Raw genomic sequence first — 16,878 nt, 5'->3', positions numbered from 1 at the left:
AGAGATGCCCAGCAACCTTTTACAGCTCAGGGCACTGTGAAATGATTTTCAGGTTTGTTTCCCCAGCAACAGTGGGACATTTAATTCATTACCAGCCTAGAAACACTAGGTGGCTGTCTTGTTTCATTTTCGAACAGGTTGCTGCTCAGTGCAACCCATTGTGTGAAACAAGCCTACCGGAGACTACTGACACATTAAGTGAGAAGATAGTCAGATATCTTCACTGTGTAATAATAAAACAACTGGACAGAAACAGATACAAAAATTTGAGATTTATTTAACTGGAAAATAGCATTAAATTCCACTTAAACATTCATTATAAGTAAATACCTACAACATTACACTGAAAATATCACCAACCACATATAAAACCATGGATACAGTGGATCAGTTCAAATGTAAAAAGCAGCTCAACAGCTAAAAAAAAAAAAGAAGTACTGAAGAGGAGTCTTCAGACTGAACACAAAGAGCAAAGGCCATGCACAAAAGAATTATCAATTGTTAGTTGTTAGAAATGCTGGTTCAACAAGACATCGATGCTTTAGCTTCTGCTTCTTCTGTAGTTTTGCCTGCTGGTAAGTATGCTTTGTCCATTCTATGGTCCACTTCTTTGCCCTTTAGTGAAGTACTATTACCAAGATATGACAAAACATTTCGGAGCCCTGATACTTAACCAATAAAAAAAACAGCAACAACAACATGCAAAAATCTCTGAATTCATCCCAGGCAAACCTCAATACAATGGAGGAAGAATGGAAGAGAAGCACTAGCACCATTAGGCACACAGCCTGAGGGTGTCTCTTGTCTCTCTGGCACATGTACAGTGTCGCTCTATTCTGGCCTTCTGCTTCTAGCGAGAAAGCAAAACCTGAAAGACCGACAATCAGACACTACACTGTTTTTTTCTACCTTCTGGTGGAACATGAAATCAGTAGCAGGAGGAGAAGACCAAATCCTAGGTCTGTTTTTCATTTTATGGGGGAGGTGGAGGATTAACAGACGTGATTAACGTCACTTCAAGTGTAGGCACTCGTGGCTCTTCAACAGTGCACAGCGACAGCAGTCAGGAGGAAAACAAGTGAGTTTCTAATCGCACCAGGAAAAAAAAGTTTCCTCCCAAAGCAAAAGCAAGACTGACTTTGCAAGTTTCTCTTGAAGAAATCTGACTCGCATGGTTACAAAAAAAAAAAAGAAGTGTTTCAGCCTAACATCACAAACAGATATGTTGGGAACAATGGAGTGTCTCACTAAATGGTTCACTTATACATAATGATATATCAAAAAAGACTGTAGCAAAAACTTTGAACACAGCGTGTTGTGGAAAGTCTTTGGTGCTCAGTGTCTCCGAAAACTGAACAGAACCACATGTATGAGACCCAAAGAACTGTCAGCATAATTTCCAATTCTAACTGAGGGTGTTAGAGACAATGGACATCATAAAGGAGTGTTGCATTACAGCAGGAACCCACAGAAAAACAACACACATCTGAAGTGTACTGTATGGCTATACATTAATCCTTCATTTCAGGCAAGGCTCTAAAGGCTTAGTGATTCGTTATAATGGTTCAGCCAATAATCCTCTCCTTCAACTCCCTTTTTGACTTCTGCCCTGAGATGGACCAAGTGCAAGAGTCAGCCATCTTGAACCAAGCAGCTCTGGACTCTCTTTAGACACATGCAGATACTGAAGAAGAGATACATCAACCAAAGCCCTCCGTTACATGTTAATCAGTCTATCCTGGCTATTTTTAACATAACTCCATTAGTACTATATCATAAAAAGATGCTGAAATTCAAATATTCCTATGTACCTTGTGAATTTTTATATTAAAAAAGAAAAAAATCACAGCATAGATGCAGTTTCGCCTGAATATATTCTGGGAAAGATATTTTCATCAGAACTGCACAGTAATTAGGGTCTCTCTTTGCTTGCATATACGATACCAGTAAATTAGTATGCTGCAGATGGAAATGACAAATCAAACCCTTTTTTGAATGACTTAAGTGTTCCATAAAAGCTTAAGGAATATGTTTGAAGGGAGGTGAGAGACTGAAAACTAATGGGTCAGCAGAGCTGAGGGCACTGCCTGGGGACAGGAAGTGCTGAGATATGACAAGTCCCAGCTCAGTGACCGTAGACTGACACTTGTTTCACTACAGCCTGCGGTGGGCCCCTCCTCTGAGGGGACTCGGGCTAGTGAGAGTCCAGGCCGATCTTGTCACGTCTTTTTGTTAGTTGGGAGTGTTGATGGGAGTGAGAGGTGAGCACAAATCCACAGAGATTATTGGAGATCTGCTTCAGCTGAACGTGACCAGACCAGCCAGTGCAGGTCTGCCTTCCGGTGTCGTGATTGGTCGTAATCAAAGAAGGCAGACGACATAGAGAAATACTTCCCAGAGTTTCAGTGGTGAGAAGTCCACGACACACACCGTGTCCTCTGAGTGGTAACTGCTTTTATTTACTGCATGATGAAGCCAGGCTGCGGGGCCATACGAGGAGGGGGCCTCTGTGGCAAAGCAGGGGGATACTGAGAGATGAAATGGGTGGGGTAGCCAGAGGAGACGCTGGGGAAGGGCTGGCCTGTTCTGGGAGGAATTGGCGGGTATGGCGATGAGTAGAAGACGGAAGGCTGGGGGGCAGCGGTTGCAGCTGGATTTGGATTTAGAATTGGGGCTGGCTGGGATGGAGGAGGTGGGGGTTTCCTCCTGGGCTGGGGGACAGGGGAGGAACCGTTACTGGCCTCAGTGAGGAGGGAGGCCGCTGCTGACACATCCTGAGATCGGGAGGCGGGAACCAGCGCCTGGGGGAGCCGCTGTCCCTTCAGCACCATCTCCTGCAGCTTCTCGATTTTCACCCTTCTCAAGTGGGCCAGCTTCCTCTTGCTCTGATAAGCATCGATGAAGGCATCCAGGGTCATGTCCCCATCCAGGAATGAATCAGCCATATTCTGTTGAGAGAGGTGAAGAGATTTGAGACAGTTTTAGAGGGAGGATAGAGAAGTCCCTTCTGACTCTTATTCAACACCAGGTTGAGAGCCAACATGAGTCATGAAGATGGAAATAGCACACAGGGAAAATCACACAGGATCAAAGCCAGTTATGCGTCTCCCTGCGTTGTTACTGCTGTTGTATCTCATTTAGTCATAAAGCATTTAGTGTTTCCACACTTTATGTGTCGTCATAGAATCGTTATTACGTTAGAATGCGGTTACACCATGTGTGATGTGGTGCACACAACTGATCGACATTCCCTACAATACAGAGATCTGGCTTTTACTGAAATGTGGTTAGGGCCATAGCTACCAAATATAACCTGCTATATAATGGAAAACTTTATCACTTCTAATGTTGTTTTATGTGACAGTGGCTTATCTGGTGAAATGACTGATGATTTACGTGACGTTCAAGTAAAGAACTGCAGTACACAACAAAGACAATTACAAGCTTACCACTTCAGTGTAATTCATAAATTATCAATTTGCTTTTTGATGGTTGCTCTTTCAACAGTTGGAGTACAGCTGAATGTCACATGTGCTCAGTGACGTAGAGGGACTAAAGGTATTAATGGCGTATTTTCACTGTCAAAGAATTTGTTACATTGTTTTCTTTGTTTTGTTTTTTTGAATACACACTCACAGAAATGATAGTTTATTTATGATGAGTTGATTTGTATGTCTGTAATATTGGAATCCGTTTACCCACAGTTATACTCTATATACTATATGTCCCACAAGGGGTGTGGGGGTGTGTTGGTCCTCATGGTCAGCAGTGGTTGTCAATACAGTAGAAACCGCTTACAGTGATCATGGTTACAGTGATCAACTGCTTATATGGATCAAAATGCTTGGGACAGGATCATTGCTGTACAAATGCTGTTTAAATAACTTGCTTATTTTAATGAAGTCGTCCACTTACAGTGTTCATTTTGGGGCTTTTCAAACATTACAACATATGGAATGAAAATTAGAACTGTTGTAGCCTATTACTGCTGCAAGCTGTCGTATGCCGAGGCTCTCTTCTAACTTAATTGTACAAGGTTTTTGGAGCCACAGTGTGTAACGACCGGTAACGACCGTCTCTGCCTGCCATCACTATGTGCGTGTGCATGTGTGTGATTTTGCCCATCTGTTCCTGCTCTGCTCACGTATTGGGACTTTTACATTGTGTAATTACTGTGCCCGCTCTCTCACAGCAGCAGGTGTGTTATATGAGTGGAGTGTAATGCCTTCACTCATTCAGACCAGGCTTGGAGCAGGTGAATGTAGTTTGTTATTTTATCTTTAGATCAGTAAATAGTGAAGCTGTCCGTTTCATTACTTTATATTCATGTCAAAACTATACAAATGTCAGTTAGATGCTAATCTGCATGAGAAATAAAGAAAAAAAAAGGTTCTAATAATCATTTGGTTATAGTGATCAATTTGACCCAAACAGAAGTGATCACTATAAACAGTTCCCATGGTAAAGATTCTCACACATTAGAAGAATTTGATCACTTTGATTCCATGTGTAGAAATGAGCCTACACACGGTTGAGGTTTTTTAGATGACAGTGTCGTAGTAGGTGACGCCAGAATTCGGGAGATTGAAGAAACTGTTTAATCACCAAACCCAGGTGGTGCCCTCGTAGTATTTTCTACTAAAAACATTTCTAAAAACAAAGCTCAATAGTTTGATTGACAGCTCAAAAATGCTGAGAAGACAGGTAGCTGTTGAAGTAATCAAAATTGTGACGTCTAAGTTACTCAGCCTGTCTGCTGCCCACATGGTCTCAAGCTACAGCTCTGAACAATGAAGCCTCTGTAGGAGAGGTCCTCAACAACGGGAAAGGCAGGTATATGAATTACTGACTGGTGTCAGTGAGGGATACATGAAGTCATCCATGGAGAGAGCAGGAGAATACTTACCTCTGTCTCCTCCTCTATTTTGGCTCCCTCCGCCTGCAGCAGGGCCAGCAAAGTGTCCAGGGAGGTGTTTCCTGACTTGTGGTCTGTTAAATTTAAAGAGAGAATAACAACAGAAATGTTTTTATTCTGTTGGACCTGAACTGAGTGAAGGCATGTCCAGCTTTTTTTTACCCATCAGTCTTAACATTGTGTGACAACAAGAGTGGCAGCAGATCCAGAGGAACTGTTTACTCAGTATTTTCATACCATCCACCACACATGTAAACACTGTTAGCATGCATCACTCCATAAACAAATGCTAGACTGATGTGAAATATATTCAATCCTCTTGTCACTGATTTTCAAGTCCTGCATCATACTTATAATGCTCAGGTGCTTCTGATAGAGTTAATATGTTACTACACTCTGTCGTAATAAAGGTGTTGCATGCTGTACTAAACATTGCGCTTATTTTACTGTTTTGATACATTCGTCGTTTTCGTCAGTGAACCAGAGCCACAACAACATTTTTACTATTACAATACTACAATTCCTCACCTCTTTTACGCTATCTCTTCACACAGGATTCTCGTGTTCTGTTTATAAATTGCCTGAAGCAGCACAGATGTATTCTAGATTAAGTGTGATCCATGCCTAAATTAACCAAGGAGCTCATTTGCTAGAAAAAAAAAACCAAAACAAACGAAACAAACTGTTGGTAATAACAGGTTTTAATGGGCCTGTCACACAAAGCTGAAGCAGGATATGTGAAATCTGCCAGTCATCCAAACAGCCATGACGCCTCTCTGTTTGCTGTGAACTCGCAAAGCCCAACTGAGTCAACTGAAACCAACTTGCTGTCTCCAAGGAGGAAGCCTGTTTTGTTTGTGTTCCTAAGATGGACTGAAAGTCACCAGCACCAACTGGAGCTGGAGCTGCATACACACGGAGGCACACTGCCAGTGAGAGCCATCACACACCACTAGTTACTGATGTCCACTTTGTCAACTCTCCTACATTCCACCAAGCCCAGACTACAATATATTAGAGCTCTAACTACAGGAGAGACTCCAGTCTAACCTGATATGCTATTCTAGGCTTCCCTCTGTTCATGACAACCCAGCGAACAAAGATCTGGAGCAACTCATTTATGCACTGGACACTGAGTGTAATACAGGAACAATGTTTCTGGTCTCAAACATCCATTATTCATGTTGAATGTCTTCAGCTCCATTGGGCTCATTAGTTTAATCCAAAATAATAACACGAATACTATTCATAATCAAAGAGAACCTCCTTTACAGGCGCTGTACTTCACTTGCAACGCAAGTTTTAAATGATGTCATCCTCATCAACCTTTGTTCATTTTTAATTATTTATATTTCAATGATGGTGAGATTCGACACTCCTACTGGTCTTTTGTTCTCATTTGTGACACAGATGTGTTAGGAATGTTGTTATTTTAATGTTTACATGCAAATAAAAAGTGCTGCTAATTTGTGTTTGTTTGTGTTAGTGCTTTTTGAACATTTTCAGCACATTTTAACAACACCGCGATAATACTGATAACCGTAATAATTTTTCTCATTATAATCATACAGTTTTGTACAATTTCATCTCTTTTCCTAATAAAAACAATTATATTCAAAAACATTTATTAAGTTATTCCATGAGTCAACATCTAAAAGCATCCTTTCCAAGTTCAGAGTTTAATCCAATCCTGAGAGCAGGTTTGGTAAGCATCTACATTGAGGTCTATTAGTGACATAAGGTCATTTGGTAATTTATTTAAGAGTGCTTTGCAAATAAATATGTACCAGTGTTGATCTCTACTCACAGAGAGATAGGACCAGCCAACCGTTTCATACAGAGTGCAATGATGGGTATTGTAGGTATCCCCAGTGATAAGAGCAGAGCAGAGTAATTTATAGCATCTAAGTGTGGTAGCAGCAGCATATATATTCATTACATCACCATAATCCAGGACAGAAAGTAATGTAGCTTCATGAATTGTTTTTCTATGGTACACAGGAAAATAGCTTCTATTTCTATACAGGAAGTTTTGTCCAATGTTAAAAAGCCATCACTGGCATGACCTTAATTATGACTTGGCTAAACTACAGCTCTCTGATGTCACTGTTAACTGTGAATTTAACAGCTTCTCTGGTTAAACAAGGGTTAAAAAGGGAAAATGAGTGACGGTGAGTAAGCGCGTGAAAGGCAAAAGAAAATAAAGATCAGGTGTTGACAAAAGGTATGGCCAAGTTACATGCGCCTCTACCCTCCTCTCACTTTGGTACAGTGTTCACACACCTTTATCATGTTGGTGTCACTTCCAGCTCATTCACTGGGAAAACATAAATTAACTTTATTATAAACTTTACTATAATAAACCTAGAAGATATTTTTGAGGGATTACAGAAACAACAACTGGCCAAACCAAGATTTCTGTAAAATTAGGACGATTTACTAGTAATCCAAAAATTTATCTCAGAATTGTTGGCACTAGATCCCAAAACCTCACGTTGGTTTGCCAAATTTTACTGACACAAGAACAAATTGAATAGAAAACCTTCAAAGACAGGGACTTCATTCTTGACACAAAGCCTTTTTCCGAGGTGAACTCCCATTCCTTTCTGTCTCGCTCTCATTTCATAACAGGGTGGACTCTCAGGCATATCAGCAACACTCCTCCACACAAAGCTGCGATTCTCTGGCCGAGCAGAGAGCCTGCCGAGCGCACAACGCACAGTCTGGGCCCGCAGATCATGAGACAGCCATTTAGTAAATGAATCCCCGTCGACCTCTGCTGTGAGCCTCAGTTTTTGGCCTGCCTCACTGCCCTGCTCTCTCTCCCACAGATTCCCAACTCTCCTGCCTGCCGATCCCATCATCCACCACTCCCTCCCACCCACTGAGGTTGTTTTACACCAGCTTGCCTGGCAGCACAATGGCCCACTGTGGGCTGCCATTCTCAGAGGCAGTGGATGGTGGATGGAGGTGGTGGGGGTGAAAGGCAGCAACCCTGCCATTTTGGCCTCTAGAGCCTAACGGACAGTGAAGGGTAACGCAGAGGCCACACATTTCCTAGAGAAAGGATGGAAGGGGGCGGGGCTGGTGGTGTAACTGTATGCAAACAACAGCACAGCGAGCTACTCTTCGTTAAATCTTTCATCTGGGTCAAACAGCCACAGTTCTCTCAGCTCTGAGCATCGCTGTCCTTCCCCAGCTGCTCTACAGCAAATCCACAACTAGGACGGCCAGTGCATAGAAGGCGGGGGGCGGGGGAACGCTGGATAACCTACATTCGACAAAAGCCATCGTTTGCTGACAACAAACAAAACCACAGACTGCTGCATCATCTCTCCTGTATGAGAGATGCTGTCCACTAAGACAGGGGTCTGGACTGTTCTGCAGACTGCTTCTGATAGTGAAGTTAAGACTGTCGTTATTGTCTCAAAGCCTTAAATGACAAGACAACATGGAAATATGTGTGCATACGTTACTGAACTACAACAAGCCATTCAGAGTGTGCATGTCTTGCAGAGGAGGAGGCAAAGTCAAACTTTTATCAGCCTAGCAGAGTAGTGAATGGCTGGCATGCTATTTTGAGAAGGCTGCTTGGCAACCACTGCGTCAACAAGGTCACAAGTATCGTCACTCCGTCTTCTTCACACACTAGGAAGTACTGTAAGGTGTGTCAGTGAGGGATAATACAGCCCTGTAAGCCTTTATATCCTACAGTGGAGATCCAAATCAGATCTGGAACTTGCTCAACCCGAACAGAATTAAATTTCAGCAGCTCCTGCAGCAACATGAGGACAGGCCTTCTGGTAACAGGGCTGCTGCAGCCTGCGATGGGACATGTGGGAACTGGTGGAACAGGTCTCTTCAGCGTGCATTCACACAAAATAAGAACAAACAGTGTGGGGAAAAAAACATTATGTAACAGCTCAGCTTCCAATAACTGGCATGCAATGGTTCATTTTAACTGGAAGCAGACGATTGCAATCACCTGAAGTCGTGATATGATCAGTGTTATCATACTGAATGTTTTAATGTAGCGCTAAAATGATGAGTCAGTTCAATTTTATGTGAAAGTCTGTTCCTACTGCAAACATTTAGTCTATGAAATGTTAAAAGATTGTGAGAAAATGCTGTTCACAATTTTTCAGAGGCCATGTAATGTCTTCAGTTTACTTGTTATTTCTTTGAAAAGAAAAACAGCTCTGTAAGTTGGGGATGTGGAACCAAAGAGTATTCACATTTGTTCTCGGAAAATTATTGAAATGTTGCCACACCCCCACATTTCAATAATGGCAGTGTGGGCGTAGTCCAGACCATGTAAAAACCGATGTAGCGGCTCACCGGGTAATGGCCAGTTCGACCACGAAGTGTTTTGTTCTACCTGGGTGCTGTGCGTAATATGCCGGCAGAGTAAAAAATATATCCAACTTAATGATAGGTAGTTAAAACTACCTTTCTCTCTCTTTTTCTCCTCTTTCTCTCTCCCCCATTCACCTCAGACAGGTGTCGCCGTGTGTCACCACTTTTCCAAGTGTGTAATTGCAATTTCATGGCACTGTAGCGGTGGTAACAATTTGCAACTAATTGTTGCAGCTCTCCAGAATAGCTTTGTTGTGTATTTGGCCTGTTGGTCAGGCCAAAGAAGACCTCTAAAGACTTTAGCTAATGTTTTATAGACCAAGCCATTCATTGATTTATGGAGAAACTTAATGGACTGATAATGAAAATAATTGCTAGTTGCAGTCCTATTTTAATGGTACATCATCAAAGCAAGAGTATTAGCTAAATGGGGCATCCAGCAGGCCTGGGGGATCAGAAGTTCCAGGGTGTGCCAGTGGCCAAGCGGTTAAGAGGCACAGCATATAACATCCCAGTGTTTCTAGTTGAATCACAGATGTTCTATCAAAATAATCTTAATGATCTAATTTAACTTCTGCCTTCTGATTACAATCTGAATTGCAATTAAGAAATATCATAAACATCTATTTACAGTTATGTTGTCAGTTATTATAATAATATCTGGGTATAATATGCGTTCTGGTAAAACTGTTTGTACTTTGTGTATTGTGCCTTGTGCTCTGTTTCCTGCATCCACTTGCTTATGTATCAGTTATCAATGACTTCACAGATAAGACTGTGTTCAAATTTCTTAAGAGCTGGGTAACATTAAAAATTCAAGACACTGAGATCAGCTAATCAATAAAAAATGTTTCTCAGTCTGCCATAGCTGACACACTGCTACTGTACCTAGGGTGGACTTGCGGAGCTGATAAGACTCAAAGTTCTCCTGAAGACAGCTGTAGCTCTTGGTGAGCTGCTCCTTCTTGTGCTCCAGTCTGGGCTGCAGGGCGAGGTTTTGCTCGGCCAGGGTTCGGTTGTTGACCAGCGTGGTCTCCTTGCTCTGCTGGACCTCATGCATCTATAACAGAAAACAAAAAACATAAGTGATGTATTTATAGCTTCACCTTTATCATGTCAAGCATCTATTGTATTGTAGTGAATATTAACTATGAATCATCGCACTTTAGCTGCCTGTTTTCACACAACTCCCACAGTCCTCGTCACATATTTTGTCATGACCACAATGTTTCATAGAACTGTTTAAGATCTGCATCTTTATAAGTAGAAACGAAAACCCTGGTTAACTTAATTTCTTTTACAACCCTTTATCATGTGACAGTTTTTTTTTTTAACTATAAAATAAATTTGGACAAAAATTGAAATATATTTGAAACTTAAAATTCCTGCAAGAACAGTAATAATTTGTTATTTGTTATCTGGTTACAGAAGAAAATACAAAACGTAACCTGACAAACTTCACCTTAAACAGCATAAAGCACTTTAGAGCAGCAGGGGACAAACAGCACCTGGGCACTGACTCATCCAGTTATAATTGCTACTGCGTTACTAAACAACAGACCTGTTTAACAACAGCCATCTGACATGTCATGGCAGGAAAACCACAAGTGGATCAAATAACATACAGAGAAAACAGAGAAAAATTGAAAGAAAAACCAAGCAAGCGTCTTAGTAAGGTGTTGGGCCTCCACTTGCCACCGGAGCAGCTTCCTTGGCATTGATTCTACAAGAACTGTAATGGATGGATGAACACCATTCTTCTTCAACCGGGTTGAGATGTGGTGACTGTGAAGGCCGCAGCATATGATTCATATAATTTTCATACTCAAACTATTGAGTGAGCCCTTGTGCCCCGTGGATGGAAGAAATATCATCCTGTTTCTTCACTCATTTTGCAGGTTTATCCTTTGATTTGTCACTTGTCTGTAAATCATAGCAGTAATTCTATCACGTGTGCCAGTATCTGGACCCTGCTGTTGTGCGTGCTGACACATTCTCTCGTTCACTCATCACTACTCCATGTATAACAAACACTAGGTACAGTGAACAGTACACTGAGATTAGCTCTAAGAGTCTTAAAGAGGACACGAGAAACAAGAGCTAAACTCATCATTTTTGAGCATTACACTACACAAGTCATTTAATTCTATGTTAAAATCAGATATAACACTTAAATAGGTACTTCATTATATTTAGTATTGCACTTCCATTAAGTTAAGACTTTATGTTTCCCCAAAGACACATTAAAACTGTAGCTGCAGAGGCTGAGATATCCTAACGCTTAGTCTCTAGTATGGGTCAGGCTGCAGAAACATTGCATCCTACATTTCCTATAATCCAAGTCAACAGCATCTTTCACTGCCTCATAAATACTCACTTCTTTTTTTTCAATCCCCACACCTGTAGTATGTAATGCAAATTTTTAAAATGGCTATTTTGTCCACACTTTAGGAACCTCCCTCCAAACCTGTTTTAAAGGCTGAGTAGTCCTCCCTCCTTCCGATGAGTTAACCGAACCTCATGTAAAAATTGGTGGAGTGTCATTTTCATGCGAGTTTGAACTGAGAAAATTAAGACAAGTGGGAAGAACAACATGCTACAGTGAGAACAAGTGGGGGATTTAATCAAAAAAGCTCCCCAGCCACTTCCTACTTCTCAAATGACTCATTTCACACAACCACCCAACATGTTGTTAAGTGTAAAAAAATTACCAGGATAGGGTGAGAACATGTAGGAAAACCTAAATATACACTAAAGTGTGGAGGGTGATTATGGAATAGTTTCTAAAAGTGAGGCAGCGTTGTTTGTTTGAACAGAGAAAACATTTCATACAGGGAAAAGCAGCTAAATGATGTCTATTACCGCTACAATTGGAGCCATCATATCCTGAGGTGACATACCTCCCTTTTGCAAAAGCCGATCTGCTCATTCATCGTGGCCCGCTGAAGAAGCAGACCTTTAAATAGCATCCATAACTGCAGGCTTGTTCTGTCAAACCAAACACATAATTGTTTGCTGGCGGAAATGCTCTCCAGTGTTCCACTCTCTCCATAAAAACGCTGGAATAATCACAGGAAATGTAGGTTAAGAGCTACTCTGAATGGACCATAGACCTGAATTTTGGAGAGCTGGTGTAATAACCCACATTTAGATACAGGTCACTGTATTACTCCACTCGCAAAGAAAAATAATTGTTACACAAGTGAGAAACCGAAGGAGCATGAAAGCTAACTTTGGCTTGAGGACTCTGAACTACAAACGTGAACAGGTGCTGGTCTCCTGAGTCCCTGATTTTGGCCAATACCATCAAATTTTAAGTAATTTTGAGTAAAGTATCTAAATCTCAGTATTGAAGCTACAGGCAAGCAATCAGACAGGCTGACATACCAGCTGGTATTAGCTTGTTGCAGATGTATATCATTACAGGTGTTGATCAATGAGTTTCAAGAAACTACACAGAAATGCCAGTTTTGAGGTAAATGATCTCCGTCCACACTAAAGATTTTCTACTCTCCAGTCGTCTCTCCAAACGAGGAACAGCAAAGACAGTTGTAGTGTTAAAATGCAGAACTGAACTGCACAACAGCTGCTAGCAAAGACAATGGGGTCAGAAACGCTTATAATTCGTTATCCATGTGGTGTTCACCACTGGTAGTCGAAGCTGATAAGTCCCAATCAGGAGACGAATGTTGGTGTCTGCATCATTGTTTCCAAAGGTCTCAGTTTCTGTCCGACCAGACTATAGCGCAACCCCAGAGTTTATAAACTAAAATGGGGCCAGCAGCATTTCCAAAAGTCTCAGTTTTAGAGGCTCAAAAACTCAGCAGTAGTGTGAACACCAGGTGCAAATGTAGCAAAACTGATGCATTTCAAAACTCAACGTATTACTGTGGATGTAGCCTGATTAGAAGTTTGTTTAAAAAAACAAATCTAAAGCTTGGGGCAAAGCTAAAGACAGGAAAAATCACACCTCAAGATTTTTTCCTTCAACCTGAACTGATTTTTCAGTCTTTGACATTCAGAGAAGAGCATTAACCTTACAACTGAGTAAATACACCAGACAACACACTGAAACACTGGTCAGTGATGACAACGCCGCAAATCCTGCGAGAACACAAATTGTCACAAGTTCTTGCACCAAAACAAACCAGGATAGCAACCAGCAGCTTGTACTGTTCATATACAGAGACATTTGTACTGAAAAGGCTAAAAAGGTTGAGATACTGAGTGGAGAGTCACGACCAATGTGGACTGTATAGCCTATATAAGAGACTGGAAATGAGTGAACTTTGCATAATGAAGCCAACTTCAGGTAAAGCTTTTCATTTACTGGCATGTCTCCCTTGTCATCTGTCACATACAAGATTTCATCTGCTGACTGATCAGCTGATCCAGACTGGGACAGACCCACGTCAAATTGGTCCTGTCCCTACACATCCGAATAAAGAATCCGTATCAAGAATGCTTGGTGTAGTATCGTCTGATATATCATTATCAGATAACAAATGTCGATATAAGTATCGGCCTCAAAAGACCAGTAATGGTAGAGCTATAATTTATATAATTAGACGAGCATGAAATGTTTGAATCTTCAGCAATTAACCAGCGCAATAGACATTCATGCACCAAGATGTTATTATATCCTTCTACTCATAAATTCATAAATACATAAAAGCCATTCCAGGATTAGTAAAGACCTGAAAAAGATAAGAAGGCAAAGGGGAGAGACGGTGCTTAGCTTAACCTTAACTCACTTCCACATGTATAAAAAAGCTTAAATGAGCTGAAACATCATGGTGACATTGTAAACTGGGTCATCTTCACATCAAGATCATTTGGCTTTAGCCCAGTGGACACTCAAAAGGTAGGTTATCAAAACAGCGATCCTACATTTCTAAAAATAGTCATTGCAGCTTGAGCTTTCTTCAAAATATGAGCTGCAAACAGCCGACTATCACACACATACATTCATACACAGAAGTCGCATTAGAGTATGCTGTAGCAAAACATTAGTGGCACCTAGTACATGCAGGTATGACACATTTAAGGTCAATTCATGGAAAAAAAGGAAACAGTGAATCTAAACAAATTCGTGACAGCGCTATTTGCATTATTCAAAAGGCAGCACATGCGTGGCCGTCAGTGTGTGTTTTGCAAAATGAGATTATTGCCTACAGCCAAGCATGTGTGTCTACATCTGAGGGTTTGTGTCCATACACTACAGCTGTATGCTCAGTGCTTCTCAGCATTCTCAGGTTTCACTAAATGCCTTATGACACCCACTGTCTTTGTTTCCATTTAATCTGTTATAAAGGAAGAACTCCCCAGACAGTTCCACCTTTGGCTCAGGCATGTCTTCACTTGGCTGAGTCTCTTCTATAACTGCAATAATCTTGTGACTAACTTAAGTCAACACCTGCTGTGTCATTGCAGAAAATAAGTCCCTCCCTCTCCATAACCTATGCGAAGAGGAAAACGAAACCATGGAGACAACCGGACAGGGTGTGGATCAAAAACAGAACTGACAACACAAAAGGAGACATCACGGCACAACATTCATCCAAATCACTAACAATACCAGACTGTGTTCTTCCGGCTTTTGCGAGATGAAATAGATCTGGTGCACTTATGATGATGTAAAGTAGCTTGCTGTGGTAGTTTCTCATGTCTGAGGAGACAGACTCTTTCCACAGCGCCATGACACCAAACAAGAAAAATTCCTGTCTTGACAATGTTTAACATTTGTAATTACTGATCAAGTCCATGCTGTAGGGTGAGGAAGGGAGGAAGAAAGTTTTTCCTGAAGAGTTTTCACTTGACAGTAAAAAAGAAAAAGAGAATCAGTACGGTGGGAGAATGCTGGTGGGGCTGATTTAGCGTAGATTAAAACCCACACTGGAAGGAGCAGCATGATGGGAAATAATCACAAGCACAAATCCGGTATAAAAATCCTACTAATCTGTTAGCCCTCTGTCTTGATATATCAAAATTCTGTCTGCAGTGAAACCTTTCTAAGGACTGTGGCTTGTAATCACTCTGTGTATGGAAAAACTCAGGCTTATCAGCTGCTTATCGTGACAAGGACAGACTTATGATACAGCAGGTACACATTAATTGGGAATTGCTGAGCCCTTATGCTACTGGAGCAAGGCCAGAGTCCTGATATGAGCCAGTGGCCGTGGCCTGTGTAGAAAGGCAACTCTGAAAATGTCAGTTAATACTTACTTTGGCAACTGCCTCAAAAACATGTGTCATGCTGCATACTTTAAAACTAGCTCTGAATGTATGAGGTAATGTGGTGAATTCGGCATTTATAGCCTGATTCCACAACACAGCACTAATAAAATATCCTTTGATGTAGTGGTTTAAGTCTTCATTAGGGTCTGAGTGCAGAGTGAACCAGGCATATTTCAGATAAGGGTGTTCAGTGCTGTTTTCCTCGGAAACGGCCAATCTGCGCCGACAGAAGTCTTAAATTGGTAGATATGTGAGTGAAGTTTGGCACGACGACCTGACCCTGACAGAGTGTCGAGGCTAGGCCAATGCTTAAATTATGTTTACTGAAATTTACTCAGCATTAGCACGGTCATTAAAATAATATATTTTATTATATTATTGAACACTAACGAGCTTATCTCGTGTGGGGAAGTACTTTTTTTTTAGCACAAACCGGGAATCCTCGTGTGTTAAAACTTGAGACAATGCTTCCCCCTGCTCCGTCCCAAGGTTAACGATTTGTAACGTACTACTTCGTGTTTCGGAACATTAAAGTTCCGTTGACAACACGTATGTGTTACAAAATCCCGAACGTGATTCGAAGCAACCGTTTCCGTAACCGTTACCGAGCGTATGTTGGGAAAGCACAACAACAAAAGGCTAAGGAAAAAACAGTGACCGAGAAAAAGGAGTCAATAGCTAACATTGGGACTACAAAAGCCCCTAGCTTAACATACCTCGTCCATCTCTTGGACCATTTTCGTGAGTTTGTCGTCGTCCTCCAGGATCTCGTTGAGCTGTGTCATCGTGTAGGCGCTAAACTTGTTGGAAAAACTAGACATTTTAGCTCTTGTTGTGTGTTTCTCCTCGTCTGTGGTCCCTCTTCTTGCCTCTCTGGATTGTGACAGCTGACTGAGCTTCCCTTACAGGAACTAGAGAGGATACAGGCCCGGTGCTGCCTTCATGTGCGATCGGAATTTGCCACATTCATCGTCAATTGAGCAATAATCAAAGTGTAGGATGAACCTTTTACTAACTTTGACTCGGTCACCTAATTATTGACTTTACAGTAATATACAGAAATCAGTTTTAAAAAGTAAATAAATAAACGTACAGATTTTTCTTTGGAGCCAAATAAGGACTATATATAAAATGTATATGAATTAATAATGTTTAACATTATAATAATTATACTGTATTAAAATAATAAAATAAAAATACACCAAGTTATGCTTTAAGCCTATTTTCAAGACAGTTCAGTTATATCCACACGCATGTGGATGTACTGCTATAGCTGGGTGTAAAGCTTGTTTGTAAAATAGAAAAGTGCATCAGCAGAAGAATTTGACTGTAGTAGCCAATGTCCCCTGTGTTAAGAGTTATACATGCAA

The 16,878-nt window shown here is 41.1% G+C and overlaps 1 protein-coding gene across 1 annotated transcript; it reads right to left on the bottom strand.

The window, feature by feature from the left end:
* Window positions 1–257: 257 nt before the first annotated feature.
* vps37b (VPS37B, ESCRT-I subunit) lies at window positions 258–16,425 on the bottom strand. The gene is made up of 4 exons (XM_022758580.1): window positions 16,225–16,425; window positions 10,160–10,331; window positions 4,907–4,989; window positions 258–2,948 (listed from the first exon to the last, which is right to left on the bottom strand). Exons 1-4 carry the CDS (start codon window positions 16,327–16,329, stop codon window positions 2,460–2,462), a joined length of 849 nt encoding a protein of 282 aa, XP_022614301.1. The 5' UTR covers window positions 16,330–16,425; the 3' UTR covers window positions 258–2,459.
* Window positions 16,426–16,878: the final 453 nt, after the last annotated feature.

Source organism: Seriola dumerili, unplaced genomic scaffold, assembly GCF_002260705.1.
Source record: "Seriola dumerili isolate Sdu_G_001 unplaced genomic scaffold, Sdu_1.0 BDQW01000017.1, whole genome shotgun sequence".
Taxonomy (NCBI): Eukaryota; Metazoa; Chordata; class Actinopteri; order Carangiformes; family Carangidae; genus Seriola; species Seriola dumerili.
Note: the sequence above shows the minus strand (reverse complement) of the source record. Positions and strands in the feature narration are given on the sequence as shown.

Bases quoted from the DNA above. Each gene is read 5' to 3' on its own strand.
- vps37b (XM_022758580.1), bottom strand. From the start codon at position 16,329: ATGTCTAGTTTTTCCAACAAGTTTAGCGCCTACACGATGACACAGCTC. The intron at 10,332-16,224 runs GTATGTTAAGCT...TTTCTGTTATAG, and splicing joins TGGTCCAAGAGATGGACGAG to ATGCATGAGGTCCAGCAGAG. The intron at 2,949-4,906 runs GTAAGTATTCTC...CTCTCTCAACAG, and splicing joins AAATAGAGGAGGAGACAGAG to AATATGGCTGATTCATTCCT.